The sequence below is a fragment of the Trematomus bernacchii genome, unplaced genomic scaffold (genome assembly GCF_902827165.1).
Source record: "Trematomus bernacchii unplaced genomic scaffold, fTreBer1.1, whole genome shotgun sequence".
Classification (NCBI taxonomy): Eukaryota; Metazoa; Chordata; class Actinopteri; order Perciformes; family Nototheniidae; genus Trematomus; species Trematomus bernacchii.
This window is the reverse complement of record NW_022987714.1, coordinates 17,035,584-17,059,627: the sequence shown is the minus strand read 5'-3', so window position 1 is coordinate 17,059,627 and position 24,044 is coordinate 17,035,584. Positions and strand designations below refer to the sequence as shown.

The following is a 24,044-nucleotide window of genomic DNA, read 5'->3' as shown; positions in this document are numbered from 1 at the left end:
AACAATAAAAAATAATACAACCAATAATAATTATGCAAAGTAATTTTACTGGCAGGTTTCAGTATACCGTACAAACCGCAACCATTTTTTTTACATTACGTATTTCATGTCATTTTACCTTACTATTAACAATATTCCTGCGCGGGGCCAGGACTAATTTCTGTATTTCTTTCCAAATTCTGTCTGAAATGTAGGGTTTGAATAATACTATCGAATCGAAACCTTCGAATTTTTTCGATTAAAAATGTGTTAAAATTGCGTATGTGATCGTATTTTATTAAACATATGTAGCCTATCTATGACCCCTAAAATGGCTGGGGAAAATATCAGCCTCTCAGCAATAACCTAGATGTATAACTCTAATCATATCAAACAACATAGTTCATGGGATGTTTTTTTCTCAATTAGCTGAGATAAAACAAAATCATAATGACGAGTTTTTCGACATAACCCAAAACACCCTAAAACAATGACAAATATATTTTTTTTGTCAGAATTTGAATATATTTCCTGCAAAATGTTTGAGTGTGTGTGTGGGGTGTGTGTGTGTACTGTTCAACATACAGTAAGTGAATGAAGTCAGAGGGCTCCTGTCCTTCATCACCTCCTGACTCCACCTCCTACCCTCCTCACACACACACACACACACACACACACACACACACACACACACACACACACACACACACACACACACACACACACACACACACACACACACACACACTCACACACACACACACACACACACAAACCCCCACATGAGATTGTGGAGGGAAAAGAGGGCTACTCCTCCTCACTCGTCCACTCCTCTCTCTCCATTCACTGAGAAAGCGCTGAGCAGAAGCCTCTCTCCTCCTTCAATGGACTCCATCTCTCTTAGCCCAACATTCTTTTTCTGCCGAGGGAAACAGTGAAGACCACCACTGATCATCGAGTTTTATTCCTCCTCATCTCTCCTCCTCCTCCTCCTTGAAAAAAGTTCCTTTGAGTTTGCTGCATCGCCATGAACTTCTGTCGGACTTAAGGAGCTTCCAGAGTGGCGTCGTAAACAACTGATGGGCGAAAACCGAACCAGACTTCAAATAGAATCCTGCGGTGTGAAGAAGGTTTCCGAGACTCTCGTGGATTTAGAGGGTGAGGCAGATTTGGGGGAGACAGACAGGTAGAAATAGGGAGGCAGATCAAATTTAAAAATAGCCTACCTTAGTCCTAGTTTTGCCCCCTGGACCACGATGGGTTCAGACGTGCGTGACCTCACCTCCATGCTGCCCCCCCTCTCGGGGGGCCCCAGCCCCGGCTGCCCGGCCCTGCCTGTCAGCACGGCCCCTCAGTGGGCTCCCGTCCTGGACTTCCACCCAGCAGCCTCCCCGTACTCCTCCCTGGCCGCCCCCCACTCCTCCCTGGGGCCGCACTCCTTCATCAAGCAGGAGCCAAGCTGGGGGGCCACCACCGACCCCCACCTGCACGAGACGGACCCTCACTGCGGCCTCAGCGCCTTCACCGTGCACTTCTCCGGGCAGTTCTCGGGCACCGGGGCCTGCAGGTACGGGGCGTTCGGGGCCCCTCCAACTGCACCAGTCCCCCCCAGCCAACCTCCATCTGTGACGGCCCCCCACCACCACCAGCCCCCCAGCAGGATGTTCAGCAACTCCCCCTACCTGACCAACTGCATGGACACACAGCAGGCGGCCCGCAGCCAGACAGGTAGGCAGCAGGTGTGTGTGTGTGTGTGTGTGTGTGTGTGTGTGTGTGTGTGTGTGTGTGTGTGTGTGTGTGTGTGTGTGTGTGTGTGTGTGTGTGTGTGTGTGTGTGTGTGTGTGTGTGTGTGTGTGTGTGTGTGTGCGTGCGTGCGTGCGTGCGTGCGTGTGTGTGTGTGTGTGTGTGTGTGTGTGTGTGTGTTTTCTGTCTGGGTGTCAGAATCATCATCCATTTTTTCCGAGACGCTTTGAAGGACGCTAATGAAATATGTCAAAAGTTTCCAAGTATCACCTGGACTACATGTTTTTGCATCCTTTAGTTTGCCTCCTTTTATTGAAGCTTTACTTTTTTTGATAACAAAGTTAATTCTTCCTAGAAATCAAATGTAAATTCATGTCACTGTTTACCTTACTCTCATCAACCATTAGCTGATATTAATCTAAAGCATGACATTTCAAAACACCTCAGTCACATATAACCTAAATGTGTCCGTATTACACCTGCACAAGATATATGAAACATTATTTCACATGGTTTAAACTGGCAGATGTGATGCCTTCACTTCCTGGAGGCTCACGTTTACCCTAAGTTCCCAGTACTGTCACTATCAGAATCAGAATCAGGTTTATTGCCAAGTAGGTACATACAAGTAATTTGCCCTTCTGTATTTGGTGCATACATTAACACAGTCAGACACAGTGTAAGAATCGGCCCATAAAATAAAACAAGGATAAAAAAACTATTTGAAGTAAACTATAATAACATATAAATGTTATTAAAGAAAAGATCCTTATTAAACCCTTGAAGAGATCATTGACAATCTCATTGAAGAACTGGAGAGTATTGCATGCTTGTGTACAGACAGCTTCATTTTTGTTTCTTAGAATGTGGTGTACATTTAAGCATCAATAAAAAACAATTATTGTTAGTTTAGTATTCAGAATTAATCCAAAGACATCTGTGCAGCTCAAAGCCGTTTGAGTAAATGGGTCATTTAAAACAACAGTTAAGAAAAAAAACAATGGCAATAAGTCATATTCAAAAATGTATTTTGACCTTAAACAAACTTAAATGTAGACTCACCATGATGTTTCATGAGATAATAACAATTATCTTGGTATTTTCTAATGAATGAATACTTAGTACTTGACATATTCATGATTTATTTTACATTTTTTTCATTTGGAGAGGTTATCTGCTTTTTAAATTCATATTTTGGAAATACATTTAAAAAAAAGTAGATAACAAATATTTGATGTTCACTATCCACCGCCACAAAAACTCTATCTATTATAGGCTCTGGACTTTATATCATTTAGTCTGCAGCAAGCACGTTGTGCCTCTGTTGAAGCTGCTGTACATACTAACTAACACTCAGGTAATAAAATACTTAATGGAATTACAAATGTTGGATAAATATCTCTTTTCATTTGAACTGTTCGTTTTTAATATAAACCTCAAACATCTTAATAAAAACGTGTGCCCAGGTGATGTTTGACAAACGACATTTCTTTTCTCAAATGTTTCTGTCCAGTGTTAAAGTAATACAACATGATTGTTGAGGCATCGCTGAGTTAATATCATTTGTCATTTCATCTATTTGAGTCATGTTTTCCTTACATTTAACAGTTTTGCACATTTGTATACACTAATAATTGAAGTTTAAATAAATTTTTTGAAAAATACCAATTCCTTTAAATGTTGGTTTTATATGTTATTCACTACTGAACAGATACAATTGTTTTAGACATTAAGACATACATTATTTTTGTAGAATAAATCATAAAAAAATGCTTTTATGTATTTAAATTGTTTTCAATAGAACGGGAAAGAGGCTATAAAGTGTAATTCATAAATGTTCCCATAATGTAAGTCATTATAAGCGCCTGGATCACTTTCGTCATAGGCTTTCCCTTTTCTGTTTGAAAAGTATTTGTATTTTTAGCTACAGAGTAAAAGCCACCTTAATGGGGGATTCATATGATCAACGATACATACTTTATAATAAAATCTTAACTGCTGAGTATCCTGCCGATCTCAGCTAAGCCCGGCTCTTCTCCATGTCCGATAATGAATCTGTTAGTGGTTCCCCACCAGATTAATTAGTAATAACATGCTTATCAAGCAGATCATTTAGGAATAACATTATAATCAAAGAGCTGAGCCGACCTCTCACCTGTTTTATCTGTACCCCCACCCACCCCCAACCCCCGCTGTGGCTGGACGAGCACAGACAAACACTAACAGCAGGACGGGGGTCTGATAGCAGGGCAGGGTCACAGAGACTATCACTGTGACCCCCCCTCCCCCCTCCCCCCCACAGGAGGGATTTCATTTTTTTTATATGGGATCAGGGCATCTATCATGCAGATATTTAGAAAACGTTAACATTTCTTGTTAAGTGAGGCCTGCCGATACGAATAAAAAAAACATTTATGGATCAAAAGAAAATCACGAAACACATTTCTGATATACTTTTATTTTTTTAACATGTTTCATTTGTTTTACAACTAAACTAGCTTTTATAGGTCTGCACTTTTTATCAGTTAATAGTAATAGTAGCAAAGATAACCTGCTAACATGAGTGCTGCTAGTTTTTAAAGATAATATATAAATGATGTAGTCTTCGAATTATTAACGACAGGTAAAGTGTTCAAAACAAGCATTGTCAGTGAAAAAATAGGACGGAATGCATATTTTATAGTTGTGGTTTCCCAACATTTTTAATTTACAAATATTTGAACTAAATGTATATTCAGATTTTAAAAAATCCCCAAGGATTCTTGGGTTTTCCATTTTAATACAAATTGACCTCATCAATTAAGTCTATGTGTACAGTATATTCAGTGCTGGACTTCAAGGCAACACAAGTATCCTACTACATTACATGTCACTTGTTAGACGCTTTTATCCAAAGCGACTTACATACTCAATACTGTGGGCAATCCCCACAGGAGCAATTTGGGGTGAAGTGTCTCAGGGACACAACGACATGCTGACTGCAGTGGGGTTTGAACCTGTGCTCCCCTGATCCCAACACCAACGCTCTATCCACTGCGCCACACGCCTCCTGCACACACATAAAAACACATACACGGCCACACACAGATACACGGCCACACGGCCACACACACACACACACACACACACACACACACACACACACACACACACACACACACACACACACACACACACACACACACACACACACACACACACACACACACACACACACACACACACACACTGAGAAAGGAGTCAGACAGGGGTGAGTGGAAGATAAATGGACATGTTTAATGAGGTTTTTCCCTCTCCTCTCAACCAATGAAGCACTGAGGAAAGTGAGAGAAACTGTATCTTTTTCATTAACGAAGCATGTATGAGAGAGTGAGAGATAGTGTTTGAGTGTGTGTGTTTCTGTGTGAGTGTGTGTGTGTGTGTGTGTGTGTGTGTGTGTGTGTGTGTGTGTGTGTGTGTGCATGTGGGTGATTTATGGGAGTGTGTTGTGCCCTTTAGGTCAGTCTAAGTCATGAGTCAGGCTGGTCGGGGATGTCAGCCACAGCTCTAGTCTCCTTTTGTGTGTGTGTGTGTGTTGTGTGTGTGTTGTTTAATAAAAACATTAAATAACACACATTTTGTCAACTAAACTAATCTATTCAGATTATTAATGAGTTGGTGTTTACACTTTTAAAGCAAATTTTACAGCCGGCGGCAAAAACAATCATACAATAAAAAATGTCATTGCAAAATTAGATATACACCAACAGCATCTTGTCCTTGTGGCTGATAATCTAATAAGAAAAGTACAAATGTTTGTATCTGCTCCAAGCAATGTGTGATCTCTGATGGAATGTATTCAACAGTCACATTCATTTGCAGTGACTCTGCTTTTTGTTTCTGTGTCGCAGGTTACAGCGCGGTTGCATTCGATGGAGCCGGTAATTACGGCCACACTCCTACACACCACGGCTCGCAGTTCTCCAACCACTCCTTCAAACATGAAGATGCTCTAACACAGCAAAGCACTATGGGTAAGTGTCAATGGAAGTTGAAGTTGTTGTGGGATTCATTTAGGAGAATTTTTTTGAGACACAAAAAGAGTTTAAAATATGATGCTGTCCAACACACTTGGAAAGTTGAAACCGTATAGAAACCGAAACATTTTTTAGCTTTGGCTCTATGGTGGTTTTCAGTTAATAGGAATTCAATGTAACATTATGTTGCGAGGAGCCTGTTAATACTGTATAAAACATCAATATAATGAATTCATTGTAGTTGAATACATTTTAATGTGTGGTTTAGATGTAGTTTAACCACCGGGGGTTCGCGTGAATCCCACTTCAATTGTGTAATTGTATAATGGTTAATGCTACACTGCTAAGCTATTTGCCTTTTTACTGGCAACTGTCTCATTTAGTAATATAGAAAAACAAACTGCATTACCAAGATGTCAGTTAACTTTATTTTTACAATTACAAATCATTGCTAAGGAAAATTAAAAAAGAGTAATAGTTTGAGGTTAGGATTTTTCTCACCAGCTAGCCTTCACTTGATGTAGCTTTCTTTCTTCAGCAGCCTCTGCAGTTAAGTATAATAGCATGATAGCGTGTGTATTTTTTTGTTGCAATTTTAACAAAAATGGATGATTCTATAGCATCATCCTTTTTGAAAACAAATGTAAAAAATCATGTCCAGGTACATTTCAAACACAATGTAGCTACATTTTGTAGGGCCCTTATACATACTATGTCCAATTATAAATTGCATTACCTCCTCAACCCAACTGACATTAACGTAGGCTAAAACAAATTACATTACATTTAGCAACTGTCTTACAAATGTATGCTGACTGTACCCTGTTCTAACTTGTTCTAAATTGTGTAAGAAGTGCCTGTGAGGGATTAATAAAGTATGTCTTCTTCTTCTTCTATATCTTTTTCTTAAGTAAAGCTAAAAATACTACAGTACCATCTAAAATTACTTCATTACGAGTCAAACTCCAGCATTCAAAATGTTACCTTAATTGAAGTACACAAGTATTATCAGCTAAATGTATAAATGTACTTTCGCAGTATTATTTTAGTATTAACTATTATATTATCATTTGTAAAATGCTAGGTAGATTAGTAGTTCAATTATGCATCATATTATATCATGTGTTTTGTATATGTAAAAACGAACTAGTAAGTATGAGTGTCAACTAAATGTAATGGAGTAAAAAGTATGTTATTTACCTCCGAAATAGAGGGGAGTAGAAGTATAAAGTATCATAACATGGTAAATATGTATTTAAGTACAATACCTGAGTAAATGTACCTAGTTACATTTCACTACTGATTATCCCTCTCATTCTGGATCACATTTTAGAATAACCTAACCCAGTAGTCAATTTCCTAAATATAAATACAATGCATCAGAGTCTCTTTCAATAAGAGCAATAGTAGACTATGTGTGTAAGTCTATGTGTATATTAAAGCACAGCTGCGTTTGTATGGCAGCTCCATGGCCCTCACCTAGGGAGTGTCTTGTCCCTTATCCTGACGTCTCGGCAGTGACCTCGTCTGTCGGAGGTATAAATCAGCCACATCCTGACTCACAAACTCCCTCTTCTCCTCTTCTCATCCCCTCTTTCATCCACCCATATTTCCCTTTAATCCATTCTTCAAAACGTTATTTAGTAAATATTGAAATGTGTTGGTTTAACGAAGCCGTCGCGGTAAATTCTGATGTTTATTTTGGGCAAAGATAAGTGGGAGAATCTAAGCTGAAAGGGATTTTAGAATGTAGAGAATTGTCGAGGGAGCCATTTACTCTAATGCAGGGGAATCTCAGAGAGAGAAACGTAAAGTGCAGTGGCTTTAATTGTAAAAAAAAACAACTCCTGAAAAGTGGAGAAAAACAGGAGAGGGCAAGAAGGGGCAGAGTTTAAAAGGAAGTTTCTCCTCTGAGTGAATCACTGAGGAGTTTTTTTTTCATCTTTGTTTTGTATGGGTGCATACTGGAGTACAAATTCATTTCCACATAATACAGTGTGTGTGTGTGTGTGTGTGTGTGTGTGTGTGTGTGTGTGTGTGTGTGTCCACAGCTGAGCAGCAGTATCCTGTTCCTCCTCCTTTGTATGGATGCCACACACCTTCAGACAGCTGTACAGGCAGCCAGGCTCTACTGTTGAGGAACCCATACAACAGGTAAAACACACGTATGTTCTTGTTTTTAGGGTGTTGTGGGGGTACCTGACTAGAACATCAATTTTGGGGACCACCATTTCTAAAGGTTGTACAACACTGACACAAATTGGCTAGTATCCTTGAGTGAACTTATACAGAAACTCCACCTTTAATTATCATTCAGACACAGTGGAGCTCACCGATTGGATTAGGAACAAACTCCTTGTACCTGCACAGCCAATATCTATTTTTGTAATAGACAAAGAGTAACAAATAAGGGGGACATGTTTCAGAAACCATTGTTGTTTGTCCCAAGCAGTAAGTAAGTGAAAGGTAGCAGGATGCAGTGTTGAACAGGGAGTCCACCTTCAGCAGGTTTCTCTGCCATATATCCACTTCCTTTCTTTTTCTGCCAACTCCGCCATTAGAAGAGGAGATCGAAAAATCCTAACTTGAGTTGTTGTTTATGTACAGACAAGTCGTTTTATATTACGCAGATACCTACAAAAGTCACGGTGCCACTGAAGGAAGTAAACTATCAATATCAGGAAGCTCTGTAGAAAAGTGGGTTGATTTATTAGGACATTTTCAAAGAGATATTGTAAATCAAGATATTCTGCTCGCCATTGACTGAACTATACAGTCCAATCCTGTATAGCTCATAAGCTATGCAAGAATTTTCTAATCAGGTCTCTACTTTTCAAACCGAAAGAAAAAAGGCTTAGGGTTAATACAATTCTTCAGTTGAGTCCCCTTAAGCAGTTGTCCAAAAACAGTCTGTGATTCACTGCAGAAAATGAAAAAATGAAGCGCTACCTTTCAGAAATATATCCTCTCAACAAACTGCTTTCTTCTGACAGAAACATATATTTTTTTATTTAATGTATCAGAGAATCATCCTGTCAAAAATGCCCTGAGGTTTTTCGAATGGAATGTCTTTTTCTGAGTCACTCTGGATTTCTACTCATTTTGCGCAGTTTCACATCAACAGACTGTAGCAACTAATTTGCCTCACATACTAAATATTAATCCACAAATACAATATTTATTCACATATAACCCCAAAATATGTCCTCCTACTCCTGCCCCATCAAAACTCTTGCTTTCAGCCAACTCACCTCCACACCCTGCCTAAGCCTTCAATCCCTGCTTCTCCCACACACCAGAACCAAAAGCACATTTAAAAACAAAAATACATGAAATGGTCACCATGCAAACGGTTTTGACTACAACTTTACCGGGAGAATATGAAAATACATCTCCATAACTGCGACATCATGCCCTTCAGAATATTTATAAATCATAAACAGGTTTTAATATGTTTCCACCAAACTAAACATTTGAAGGAGGTATGTTTCCACACCGTTTGCTTTTTATTATGCTTTACAAATGAAACATTCTTCACAAGCTACTAACATTCTGTTCTCCAACGAAGGCAGAACAGAAGGAATCCCATGGAAAATGTGTGTGTATGTGAGAGAGAGATAGATAGAAAGAGAGAAAGAAAAAGTGATAGAGATGAGGTGGACATACTTCAGACGGTCCAGAAAGTCTGAGGGTATTCTTTGTCATAAACATAACTGATTTCTTGTCAGCACACACACACTCTCACACACACACACACACACACACACACACACACACACACACACACACACACACACACACACACACACACACACACACACACACACACACACACACACACACACACACACACACACACACACACACACACACACACACACACACACACGGCTGGGAAGACTCACATGAGTAGAGGCAGTTGTCTAATCTTGCCGCCTGGTACCACCAGGACTGTATTTACTCTGCAGGACGTCAGCTTGGCCACTGTAACAACATGAAATGAAAACATGCTGAGGCCTTATTAATACACACACACACACACACACACACACACACACACACACACACACACACACACACACACACACACACACACACACACACACACACACACACACACACACACACACACACACACACACACACACACATTTTCATAAATATTATTATTACCATATTATCCTAAACTGAAAAAGTTTCCAACTAGTTAGTACGATAGAAACAGTTTCATATAAGAAATAATGAGAGGATTATCCAGAATAGTGGGGACTTTGTTTGGGATAGAGATATGTAGCTTTTGAGGTTTTAAATGATATTTGTACCTATGCTTTAGGCATGGCTGTCAGGATGCCAAGATCTCCCTGTTGTATGGTCATTTTGTTCCAGAGTGAAATATTTGAACAGTTACTAGAACAGTTGCTGTGAGACCTTCTGTATATATTCATGGTTCCCTGAGAAGCAATCCTAATGACTTTGAGGGTTTTTATTTATTGCCATTAAGAAATTGACAAATGTTGGTTTTAGTCAAATGACTTGACAACTGTTAGATTAATCACAATGAAAAATGGTTGAGACATTCATGTAGCCCACAGAATTCTCAAAATGTCCATTTGTCCAATAAAACGTTATGAAAAGCTTTGCAAAGGCTCCCTTTACTAAAAGCAATGGGGATTTTGGAAAATTGCAGAAAATAAGATCTCTGGCAAACGCTTTTATGATACTTACACATTTTGTTCAGCAGGATAATCTCCACATATTAACACCCCTTTTATGATTTTTAAGTGTGAATGCAACTGCCAGAAGTAAAAGCTATCAATAAACTACGTCATAATCATCACGTACCTGCTGCTCGCGTTTCTAGATGAAGTTAAGGGGAAAATCGTAAACATCTTATCTGCTTAACATCCACATGTTAACATTATCTTTATGATAATTTGAGCAAATTCTATTACATTGACCACCATTGTATTGGTGTAAGGCATCGATTTAAAATGTTTAGATCTATTTTTTATTTTTTTATTGGTGGTGTCTCTTTACTGCATTTCTAACATGCTGATATGTTTTTCCTTGGATTTTCAGTGGTTATGTTTCCATAGTTGCTTCTCTTTTGGTTCATCCTTTGCACCTATCACTACTTATGGTAAATGGTCAGGCTTTTTTTAACCAAATGTATGATTCCTGCTGCAAGCTTCCTGTGAATCAGGGGGATTCCCAGGGGAACCTCCTGTAAAACACATTGGGTGTTGAGGACAGAGAGCATTCATTGAATATATGTATGCTCAATCAGTAATGGGTTCCATCACATCAGCAACAGACAAGAAAATCTGACACATATTTATTTGAAAATGTCATGAATCATTACTTTTAACTCTGGTGCTCAGCCTCCATTCCAACAATACTTCAGCAGGAATCTCCTCTGTGCTCTGCTGGCTGCTTGCCCCTGCTGTACTGTGGAATAATAGCAGTGTAATGAGCAGGGTACCAGGCACCACATCTACCCAGCCAGACTGCTGCGGGTCGGCAGGTGCTGTGATGAAGGGGCTGTGGCGTTAGGGGGGCTATACATCTGGTGTGTGTGTGTGTGTGTGTGTGTGTGTGTGTGTGTGTGTGTGTGTGTGTGTGTGTGTGTGTGTGTGTGTGTGTGTGTGTGTGTGTGTGTGTGTGTGTGTGTGTGTGGTGTGTGTGTGTGTGTGTGTGTGTGTGTGTGTGTGTGTGTGTGTGTGTGTGTGTGTGTGTGTTTGTGGCAGTGTATTTAATCATGGCAGGTCTGAAAAATGATTGTGGAGTCTGCTGTGTTTAATGAAAGGTGGCAGTTATGGGAGAATGTAGCTTTCTTTGTGTCTATCTTAGGCACAGTTTGTTTGTGTGTGTGTGGGGGGGGGGGCTGTGTGTGTGCTTGTTTGGCATTTTTCATTAGAATTCTTCCTTTGAAGAAAACAAAAAAGCAACAGCCACAAATGGATACACATTCTTTATGAGCTTTTAAATATTCAGCAAAGTTTATATTAAATAAGACGGTGGGAAACATAAAGACTGGGTTAGAATTAAAGTAAATCTATTGGCTGATTGTTTTTGACAGAGCATCAATGGCAGTATTTAGTCAGTACTTGAGGTAATTTTGCATATATGAAAACATAGTTTTCGGTGCATGTAGATAACCTGGTTGGTGGACAATATCATTCTAAACACTCCTGGCTTGTTCAGCAGAATTTTTTTTGTGTCAATTCAATCGACATCCATCAGACTATGGACTATTAAAAAGTAAATGTCCCATTCCCTTGGGACAGAAAGTACATAATTTCTTTAAAAAAAAAATGGAATCCCTACTCAGGTAAGACAAAAGTTTGCCATTATAGAGATACCTTAGCGTGGACCAAAGTATTGGATGTATTGACAGACAGACCTGCAGCCCGGCAACACCATTTGGCCTAAATTGAATTGTTATTGTTACACAACTACATTGTGTAAGTATAACATAATTTAGGACCAGTTATCACTGCAGTATCAGCCTCTCCTGTTCACACAGGGTTAATAACATTCCGTATAGTGCACTGTACTTCATGTCATAGTGACCTGTAGAGCTGTGTCGGCTCACAAATACCTTCTACTCCGAGCCAACATGCATTCATCATCACTTAACAAGTGTGTGTGTGTGTGTGTGTGTGTGTGTGTGTGTGTGTGTGTGTGTGTGTGTGTGTGTGTGTGTGTGTGTGTGTGTGTGTGTGTGTGTGTGTGTGTGTGTGTGTGTGTGTGTGTGTGTGTGTGTGTGTGTGTGTGTTGTGGTTAGTGAGGCTCATTAAATGGAGCATCAGAGCGTTACCAAATGGCGGGTCAGGGGTTCAATCCCCAGCCCCTGCAGTTGACATGTCAAAGTGTCCTTTGGGTAGATACTTATCACCAGAAATTGCTCCCAAAGGTATCTCTAAATGACATGTAAGGTAATTTTGAGTGACAGGAGAGAAGAATTTGAGTTTTCAAGTTTTCTGACTAACAACTGATAAGAAATGTTTCAGTGGCCTTGGTCATCTTAGACTATGATGCTGTTTGGTTCTCTGTGGCTCTTTGTACTCACTCTGGGGAGCAGGAGGAGGGAGGGGAGGTGTGAGGGAGTAAGGATGGGGAGGAAGAGAAAGAGGAGGGAGTCAGTAACACAGGGAGATAAAGAGAGGTGAGGTGCAGGAGAGGAGGAAAAGGAAGTGTAGGGGAGTACAGATTGAAGAGGAAGAGCAGATAGGCCCGTTCCCAATGTTCACGCTCTGCACAGAACCACACAGCACCTGCCGAATAGATGTAATACTAGATTCCCTGTTTACATTCTTGGAAGCATTGTTATAATGGTGTTGTCATTGGTGCTGGGGCACATTCACATTCATTTACGAAACATTTATTTAATCAATAAGGCCTTTAGCGAATACTTCACCCATAAAATTATCGTTTGTTTATCTTTTAATCAGCCTGTTTTATTTTCGATGCAAGATAAAACCGTGATATTCTCGCATGCCTCCACTATAAACAGGGAATCCACAAATTAGAAAAGTCTTGAGGAATTGAAATAAATGGTTAATCGTTTAAGAAAAACCACATAAAAACTATCTATTCACTTCCACATAAACTGTATCATGAGTTGCAAAGGCTACTTCTTGTTTAAATGTTTTAAATAGTAAGGTTTTAGTGAAAACTAAAGGTAGTAAGAATATTTGATAAATGGGACTTAAATATAATCTTTTGATATAGTTTTGCTATTGATGACGACCCCATTTACTTCAATAGCCGCTTTCACACGAAGTACTTCGCCGTACTTAGTGCCCCGGCACTTAGTACCCCAGGGCACTAAGTACAGATCGCGTTCACACCGGAATAAGTTCCCTGAGGGAAGATTAGGCAAATGAAGCCGCTGACGTCACTTCGTCTTCTTCTGCTTTGGGTTTACTGGCAGGCCGCAAACTACTTCACGGCGTATACTGCCGCCCGAAGTCCCCGGCCGGAAGTCCCCGGAGTTGGGGACTGGCTTCAGTAGAAGCTGCTGGGACTCCCAGCAGCTTCTACTGAAGCCTTCAGAGTAAATCGCCAGAACGCCGACACCTCCTCATCTCCACCGCTCCCATGTTTTTCTTTGTGTTGCCATAAGTTATTCTCTCTCCGTTGGTGCGCGGGGCTAATGCTAATGCTAATAATGCTAATGCCACAAATACGATGGCGGCTTCACAAAACTTTTCAGAGTTTTACAGGGCGTGGTTTGCAATTCGCCCAGCCAATAGAAATTGGTACTTTTTTGGTACTTTTTTGGTACCACCTCTCTAGCAGGCACTAAAAATGGGGGTAAAAGTTCCCGGCACTAAGTACTCTTTTGGGGCTTTCACACCAATGCGGTTCCAGGGCCGGTTCGGAGCTAGAGCCTGAAAAGCACCGGTTTTTCCTGTTCACACCGCAGCGGAGCCGCCTCTAAGCTCCGGAATCCGGTTCGTTTCAAGCACCAAAAAATTGTCGGTCTAGAAGCAAGAACCGCATACGTCACGCTTACGTCGGAGAGGGCGAGATTAACCTGAGCTAACAGTTAAAGGCGAGTACGGCAAATAAAAGTTGTAACAAGCAGTAGTGCTGAGCAAAGTGACTAGAACGCAAACACACACTTATAAAAAAAAAACACACACTTTGTAAAGTCAGGGAACACTAACCAGGCTTCGTGTGATTCTGTTTATTTGTACCTTACTTTGACCATCCGTTCGCTGTTATTGATCATTGTAGAGAGCAGGCAGACGTTTTGTTTTGCAGTGTTTCCCCTACCATTCTCTTGTCCCCGCCAACGGAGCCCCGCGCCCCCCCTGAAATTAAAAAAAATATATATATAATATATATATATATATTTTTTTTTATATATATAGCACCAAATTGCAACTAATCTATATCTACTGTCACTTTTCACATTGAACATGTGCTCTTTTCTTAAATAAACTAAACACTTTCATTTTAAGTTATGAGTTTAGTGTTTTTGACCCTAAGAAACACTGATGCATTAATCAATAACAATAAGCCACAGCTCCTCTCTCTGCTCCAGAGTATTAAAAAAAATATATCCCAATGCCACCACATAAGGGGTACTAACGGAACTAAGCGGGAAAAGTACGGGGAAAAGTACTCCGGTGTGAACGCGCCTAATGGATCAATAATTTACTCACATTGTGGTTTCTTCATTCACCGACGCATGCGATAGAAACAACTTTTTCTTCATGAATTCAAGGTAAACCTGGGCGAGTTTTTTTATATAAATGGTCAGTTTTAGGCCAAAGTATTCCTTTAATCATTGTGATGGAGCTAAAGATGTATTGGTAGAAGAACCATGATCCCTGACTAAGGTGTCCCAGCTAAAATACCAAGATATGTATGAATAACATAAAAGGAGCGTTCAGTTTGATTAACACCGTGTATATCACTGACGTAGTCGTCCTGTCTCTCCTCCTGTATGTGGAAACAAAGAGCACCTTATGACGCCCGGCCGTGTACCGCACATTCCCTCTGCAGCAGCACAGGATGCAAACTCCCATCCTCCTCGTTTGGTTAGACAGACTGAAATATAACACATTTCATATTTAGACAAGAGCTTTCTGTTTCTCTGTGTGTTATCATAAGAAGATACGAGAGGCAACACTGGCAGCTGCGTCACACAGAGCAGGCTTTGTTCTGCCCGATACAGTATGTCAAAGTTTGTTTTTCTCACTAGCCTCCACAGTGAAAAATAAACCAAAGAAGGAAAGTAAATGAGGCCAGCACTTAACACTAAATATGTAAGGATTTATCGATATGATCAATCATCTAATCATGAAGAAACCCATCTATTTTTTAAGTTAGATTGCTAATTGTTTTAGATTTTCAGTTTTATATCATTGTAACTTAAATGTCTTTGGACTATTGGTAAGAAAATTAAGTAATTCTAAGACTTTATATTGTTTTGATGATTCATTGATTATGAAAAAATATTATCAACAGTTATGAAAAATACTTAAAATGTAGGAAATGTAGGCCTATTAGATTACAGTACATTTATGTATGGTAAAGGTAACATTACACATGGCTGATGTTGATCAATAGGAAGAAGTTCACTTCTAGGGTAACCTCCTCTGCTAGCTTGCGCCGCTAAATACAGCTGTTATCTGATTGGTTGCACGTCGAAAGGTCAGCAGTTACTAGTTCAAATTTGAAATAATAGGAACTTTGGGCAATTTGGAGTCGGGCAGCACCGCTCTCTTGATAGAAACGCAACGACAGCGCAGAGCCGCCTTACTGCGTATCATGTAAATGCAGCTTCAGGCTATGCTAGCATGCTAACAACCTTGAAGTACAGTATATTAACTTGTTTAGCCGCTATCGGGTTTACTATGTTCACCAACTTAGTTAAGGGTGTTAGCATGTTAACATTTGCATAATATTACTACAAAAGTACAGTTTAGTTTAATAGGAATGTTTTGTTGCGTGTTATTTGTAATGGAATGGACAGTTGAACAAATTAAAAATAAAACATGATAAACGGTTAAAGCATTTTAATTCATGCCAAGGGGAAAATTATCTTGTGGAATCATTTTCATGCCAAATATTGAAGACAGTATTTCTCAACTCTTGGAAAAAAAAAAAAACACAACTTAGAAAATACTGCACAGCACTAAGATGACCAGGCATCTGCATTCATCCAGATAGTTACAGTGTTTTATGAAGTAAATGTACACATTTCTTCGATATCAGTTTAAATGTAAACACATCCTCCTGTGCCCACTGATTTGCCAACTTATGTCTTTCCCTCTTGTGTCAGAGTTTAACCTCTTGCACCAATTGTTTAACACACGCATGCATGAACAGTGACACACACACACACACACACACACACACACACACACACACACACACACACACACACACACACACACACACACACACACACACACACACACACACACACACACAAAACCACAGGCTTCAGCTGGTTCTCCCTAACTACTAATGATTGCTCTGTGTTTTGCATTATTGGCTGTGTGACAAGGTGAACATGTTTGAATAATGATACCTTCACGATGCAGTAAAACAGCAATTCATTCTTTATATGTCTGTCAGTGTGTTGAATTGTATGGATTAATGGCATTGAATCATGTTGTTGCATTTTGTTATACATATGTTATGTCTCATAACCTGCTAGTTTGGCTGCAAAACAATGTAAGAGTTGTGTCAATGTTCTAATGTTTAAGTAAAGGAACTGTTGTTTAACTTTATTTATTTCTAATGTCCCTTTCTTGCAGCCATGCAGCAGGCTATGACAGTGAACCCAACACCCCCATGTTGTACAGCTGCAGCACACAGTACCGCATACACACACACACACATGGAGTGTACAGGGGCTTACAGGTAGGACTCATACATCACTTCTACATGTTGCTTTTTTTCTTCTTTACCAGAGTTGGGATGTAACCAAGTACATTTACTCAAGTACTTTACTTGAGTACAATTCGGAGCTACTTGTACTTTACTTGAGTATTTCAATTCAATGCTACTTTATACTTCTATTCCACTACATTTAAAAGGGAAAACATGTAATTGTACTCCACACCATTTGTTAAATAGCTTTAACCCACAACATTAAGCTAGTGGACTAACTCTTTAAGTCACAAGATTAAATATAAATATAATGATATACACACATAAAGTATATTTTTCTGCACTTTGATTACTTTTACTTTGTATACTTTAAGTACATTTACTGTAGCTGATAATACTTTTTTACTTTGACTTAAGTAATATTTGAAATAGAGGACTTTACTTGTAATTAAGTATTTTGACAATAATGTATTGGTACTTTTATTCAAGTAAAGCATCTAGATACTTCTTCCACCTCTGCTCTATAATATCGAATGGTCATTATACTGTAAGGCCACAAGGACTTTTTTTTACTTTTTATTTTCAGATTGTTCTCTTAATAATTCCACAAAGGTTCCCTTGTAGAGATACCTAACAAAGACTTGGCAGAAAAAAGAACATATTTTTGGAAGACGTAGATGAGTGGTGGAGAGCCTGATGCAATGACCAGGCCATGTGAAGAGGAAATACTCTATGTAGCAGAGATTTACAAATACCTGCACACACACAAACACGTTGCATACACACATGCAGGTTTTTTTTTGTAAGTCAGCTCCAGAGGCCAAGAGCAATCTTTTTCCACAAATCCATTAGCAGTGGAGAAACAGACACACATGGAGGTACACAGGGTAAAGATTCCGTTTCCATTCGAGGATCAGCATGTTAATAAATCATTAGATCTTAATTATTGTCTGTCAGCAGCTGCAGGGAGCAGAGATTCTCCAGACCTGCTCTCTGTCCACAGCAGGGCTTTCTGAGATCTTTCTTTTCTTTCCTTTAGGTCCCTGTTTCATCATTCACCCTGCCCCTTTTCTTTCTTTCCTCCTTTTTTTCTTATGGTAATACAAAATCACACAAAATATGGGATCTGGCTCAGGGCAAAAGAATAAACAATTCTGATTGTTATGCCTTTAAAGTAGTTTAAGAGTTGGTAATAAGTGAGATAACATATTAAGTTAGAAAGTGATGCTTTTCTACTAATTAAAACCTAAAGGGATTCAAATATTTCTCAATAACTGTCAAAGGGAAAACAGATAACAGCAATGGAATTGAATTTTTCATTAACATTGATTTATGACTGAATAAGAGCTAATTCTACCATTTTGATGTTGGGAGTTACTTAATATAAAACTCCAAAGTGTTGAATAATAAACAAATAAATACATAAAATCTGATCGATACATGTTGTAAAATGTATATATATATATGTATATATAATAGTTTGTTAAATCTTAGAATATATTTCAAATTATTTTAGTCATAACAATGAGAGTTTCAATTCCTTTTAGATTTTTGATAGTTGCATACTAACCCCTTCAAAGCTTTTTTATTTGATAATAGCAATTTTAAAGTGGACCTACAGTATCATGCTATATTTGAATAATATAGTGTAGGACCATACCTATATAAGGCATATTTATACTTTTTTTTTTTTTAAATACCAAACAGATCATGCATTTTAGCCATGCCTCATTTTGCTCAATTTGAACATTTTTAGCTCTGTTTTTGCAAGGGCTGATTCTGTGAGAACAGCACCATCTACTGGCCTGGCATATGTACTAAAGCGTCTCCAGTGCTTTCGAACGGCAATGGCCGTGGCTGTCTCCTCCTGATTGGTGGAGTTGGCCCAATAGCCGTAGCGCCACTGTCCTGACGTCAGGACAGTGTTCAAATCTGGATCAGTTTTTATCAGATCCGTTGCAGCCCCTTTTTTAGAGATTTGGGTATGGAGGAAAATAGAGAGGGTTGTGTTTTCTGACACTTGGTGAGTTCCCTGGAACACCGGGGACACATACAGTATTCATGTATAAAAGACATACAAAAGTGCATTTTGCATGATAGGTCCCCTTTAAGCAAGCTCAACTGCTAGGAATTCTAGCCTGTTAGCACCTGTTAGCTTGAGCGACTAGAGGCTGCTGTTGTAAATAAACACACAGACACAGAAAACCTCTGCTTTTATTGTGATTTACCTGACTTCACATGCTAACTTCTTCACCACTTTACCAGCGGCGCAGGGCTGTGAATGTTAATTATTCCTCTGAATCAAAGCGAAAAGCCAGTACTAACAGTGTTAGCTTGTTCTGTGTTTCAGGGTTCGCTTGGCTGTGTGTTAATAGAGAGAGTCATTTTCTGTGGTGCTTTAGCAAACAAATAGAAAAAGATGAATGTTCGCGTGTAGGATTGATAATAAGTGAAAGGATTTGTTTGAAAAAAATGTATTTTATACGTATATTTATGGTGCAGATAAACCCTTACCTATATTACATCCAAAGCTTTAAAAACAAAAACAGGTCTATATTTCATACATATTTATTCTATTTCTGACAGCTATTTTTGTTGTTGTTTTTTAAATGTTTCTGTTGCCTGTTGTTTGTTTTTTGATAATGATATTATATTATATCATTATATGATAATAATGATTTTTATTTTACTACTAATTTTGTGGACAATAAAAAAATTAAAAGAAAATATAAACACATTTTCAGTTAATTAATAATATATTATTTTACCACAATGACAACTCATTTGGAGAATAGTGTAATAAAGTAAGAAGAAAGCAGATTTTATCCTCCAAAGAAGGACAAAAGAAGAACATTTGTTATTTCTGTTATTGTTCTGCAGCAGCCTGTGATGGGTCGCTCGGTTTAAAAGGCGTGACTAACAGCTCCCTCTGGGCTGCAGTCAGACTGGGGTCATTTTACTGCTAATTCCCATCTAATGAATACATGATCATTTTATTATAATGATCCCCATGAGCCAGACACATCACATGCTCTTATTTACACACAGGACAGATTTAATTGCTTGTTTTCTGACATTCTACTGGGTCAATTATTGAGGTTCAAGGAGAGCTTTTGTTAATTTCACTTTGAGTGTTATGGCTTTAAATTACAAGTGTGTGTGTGTGTGTGTGTGTGTGTGTGTATGTGTATGTGTATGTGTATGTGTATGTGTATGTGTATGTGTGTGTGTGTGTGTGTGTGTATGTATGTGTATGTGTATGTGTATGTGTGTGTGTGTGTGTGTGTGTGTGTGTGTGTGTGTGTGTGTGTGTGTGGTGTGTGTGTGTGTGTGTGTGTGTGTGTGTGTGCAGGATGTGCGGCGGGTGCCCAGCATTGCTCCAGCCATCGTGCGGTCAGAGAGCAGCGATAAGCGTCCCTTCATATGCGCCTACCCAGGATGCAACAAACGATACTTCAAGCTGTCTCACCTGCAGATGCACAGTCGCAAACACACAGGTGAAAGCAACAGAAATGTAACACATTTACTATATAACTACTTTCAGGTTTTTCTGTTGTGTAAAACTGTTTAAGTGATGTCTCCAATGGCCCCAATTTCCTGATCTGCTTTCGCCAGAAAAGACTTGCTAGGATGTGGGATTGGTTTAGTTAACTGTCAAAATGAAGAGCCAGTGTAGCTTTAGCGTTACTTTGATATTCTAAAGGTGTAAAAACACAACTCTGTAACTAACACCTGGTCAGAAAGAGTCCCATCTCAAAGATATTCAATCTACATCAAATACAAAGAGAACCAGGGTAACACTTTATAAAACCATCAATAATCAACTGTGGATTTATATTTAAGTTTATTATTATATATTGTATATATAAGTTAATCGTTTATTAGTTATGACTAATGCTATAATTTATGTTGTTTTTAAAAGTGTTTTGTTGTTATACTATATACTATAATAATGATATGTTAATAAATACCTAATGATAAACATCTATATACATTATAAAGATAGTGGGACCAGATATTTATTGCACATTTTGTAACTGGTTTTTAAACTTCTTAACCTTTTTGTGATGACTATTTTAAAGTTTCACATGGTGATTAAAATACTTTGTTAAAGAATTGCATAAAAAAGCATTGTGTGAGAATAATTTGGTTATAATAACAAATACTTAAAATAGTATTAAATGCATGAAACAATACACTGTTATTACATAGTTTATTTATGTTATATGTTACCATAATGTAATTGTTTCTGTCCCTTATCATTTATGATACAAAATATACTCTATAAACAAATTATTTCATATTACACAAGTATGCAGTGGTGCAGGAATGAGTCCTAAACCCTGGACATTTGTTAGCATTTTACCACTTCCACTGGTGAATGTTCAAAGCTTCCTTGTGTCAAAAAATCTGTGATTGCTAAGAACTCACTCAATGAGACTAATGGTAAATGGACTGTACTTATATAGTGCTTTATCAGGTCTTGGACCCCTTAAAGCGCTTTTGTCATTCAGCCATTCACACCTCATTCATGCAGAGCAGGACTTGCTCTGGGAAGCTAACACTCACACACATTCAGACATTGTGGCCATGCTATCGGGAGCAACTCAGGTTTAAGTATCTTGCCCTTTTCAAATTACAATGTATATAATTGTCTGTGTCTCTGGTCTTTGTCCAGGGGAGAAGCCCTACCCATGTGACTTCACAGACTGTGGACGGAGGTTTTCTCGCTCCGATCAGCTGAAGAGACACCAGAGGAGACACACAGGTTCGATCAGTTCCACACAATCTGTCATTGTTTCCCTTTCACTTCTTACTATTTATTCTCTCCACTTGCTCTCCTCTCTGTTTGCATGACGGCCATTTTGTGGACAATGCAGTTCCTTGAAATGCACATTTCCTTGTGTGTACACTACAGTGTTGCACTACACACTGAACTCCTTCAGATAAAGTTGCTAAAGGCTGGACAAACTGTGGAATGGCTTCTTGCAGACCTCTGCTCTACTGTATTCTTCTATCTCCCTGTCTGTGTGTGTGTGTGTGTGTGTGTGTGTGTGTGTGTGTGTGTGTGTGTGTGTGTGTGTGTGTGTGTGTGTGTGTGTGTGTGTGTGTGTGTGTTGTGTGACGTTGAATGTGTGTGTGAGTGTGTGTGTGTGGTGTGTGTGTGTGTGTGTGTGTGTGTGTGTGTGTCTGTGTGTGTGTGTGTGTCTGTCTGTCTGTCTGTGTGTCTGTCTGTCTGTCTGTGTGTGTGTGTGTGTGTGTCTTGTGGGTGTGTGTCTGTCTGTCTGTGTGTGTGTGTGTGTGTGTGTGTGTGTGTGTGTGTGTGTGTGTGTGTGTGTGTGTGTGTGTTTGTGTGTGTGTGTGTGTGTGTCCTGTATGTGTGTGTGTCTGTTTGTGTGACGATGAACATGTTTCTTGTGTGTGTGTGTGTGTTGTGTGTGTGTGTGTCTGTGTGTGTGTGTGTCTGTGTGTGTTGTGTGCATGCATACTGTACATGTGTTTAGGAGTTTAAACCGTTCCAATGCGAGACGTGTCAGAGAAAGTTCTCTCGGTCTGACCACCTTAAGACACACACCCGGACTCATACAGGTAAAACAAGTGCGTAAACTTTTATTTTTCCCATTTCTTACTCAATATTTGATGTGTATACATTGCAAAACATTACAAGTAAATTCATTTTAAAACATACTATTAGATGAGTGATACAGTGATATAGTAGATAGAGTGTTAAACATATTTAGTCCATTTTATCTTTCCTTTAGGTTATAATCACCATATTATTCTAATATTTCTCTGCTTTTTCCCTTTTTCCCTTTATTTCATGGTTTTTCCATCCTTTCTCCAAATGCTACTTCCTCCTTTTCTCTTTTTGTACCCTCCTCTCCACTTCATCCTCTGTCTCCTCCATACTGTCCATCATCAGGCGAGAAGCCGTTTAACTGTCGGTGGCCCAACTGTCAGAAGAAGTTCGCCCGGAGTGATGAGTTGGTGCGACACCACAACATGCACCAGAGGAACCTCACCAAGCTGCAGCTGGCCATCTGAAGCCTCCGTCAGCCCGTATCGCATTTGAAATGTAAACATGTGGGTTACATCTGCTTATATTTTCTGTCTATGGTTAATCCAAACCTGGTGACCCCATTTGGCCCTGAGAAACTAGCCCACTGAGAGCTGGAACCAGAGGAGTCCTAATGGGTCTCTTGAAAAAGTGAATAGTTTTACACCATTATGACTTGTGGAACTAGATACCACAGTATACACTCTGAGTGGAAAGTCTTAACATGTACAAAATATCTGGATATGAAATCTAAATACATGCAGCGCTTAGAATTAAAAAGATAAAGCTGAAAATATTCCATATTTTTATTATAGCCGACAAATCCCATTAAAAGACCAAAACCAGTAATACTTTAGATCGTGTTTAGACGACATTAATACATTAAATGGCACCACTTTGTTGATAGAGTGGGTTGCCAAAGACGAGGTAAAATTAGTTGTAAGATTATTTATTATAGTATTCAAGTCGCATTGTATGGGTGTCTGATATACCTTCAAACTTAACAAGCTCAGCTGCTTTTTGTTTTTTTAACAGCGCTGTTTTTGCTGAATTTGTTCCTACTGAAGATGTAAATCTTACAAAAGGGGTAAAAAATACCTATATGTAATATATTTTTATATTTAATAAGGCTAATCTTGAATCTTACTCAAACAGATGTAAATATTGCATTGGAACTACTTTCAGCTGCAGATAAACTGCATAACGTACATTTGGCTTAAAATAAATGACATGTCTATGGCCATGTTCATTGTGGAATATTTGTTGTTGTTCTTTTCAGAACAACAGTTCAAGTCTTTGACATCATTTGTATTAAAGATCCCTGTTATGATTGTTGTGTTGTTCCCTTTACTGTAGTGTGTTATATAGGTTTCTGTGCATGGGCATGGTCA

The 24,044-nt window shown here is 38.9% G+C and overlaps 1 protein-coding gene across 3 annotated transcripts; it reads left to right on the top strand.

Moving 5' to 3' along the window:
* Window positions 1–1,148: 1,148 nt before the first annotated feature.
* wt1a (WT1 transcription factor a) lies at window positions 1,149–23,983 on the top strand. 3 transcript variants are annotated; one of them, XM_034141776.1, is made up of 9 exons: window positions 1,149–1,707; window positions 5,613–5,735; window positions 7,790–7,892; window positions 8,244–8,246; window positions 17,021–17,126; window positions 20,449–20,593; window positions 21,775–21,887; window positions 22,604–22,694; window positions 23,020–23,983. In XM_034141776.1, the coding sequence occupies exons 1-9, from the start codon at window positions 1,236–1,238 to the stop codon at window positions 23,139–23,141; spliced, it is 1,278 nt and encodes a 425-aa protein (XP_033997667.1). In that variant the 5' UTR covers window positions 1,149–1,235; the 3' UTR covers window positions 23,142–23,983. The 3 variants fall into 3 exon arrangements, 2 of the variants coding, with proteins under 2 accessions (XP_033997667.1, XP_033997666.1); XR_004556788.1 differs by lacking the exon at window positions 8,244–8,246 and having other exon boundaries at window positions 21,775–21,864; window positions 22,601–22,694; window positions 23,020–23,093; XM_034141775.1 differs by lacking the exon at window positions 8,244–8,246.
* The last annotated feature ends 61 nt before the right edge of the window (window positions 23,984–24,044 follow it).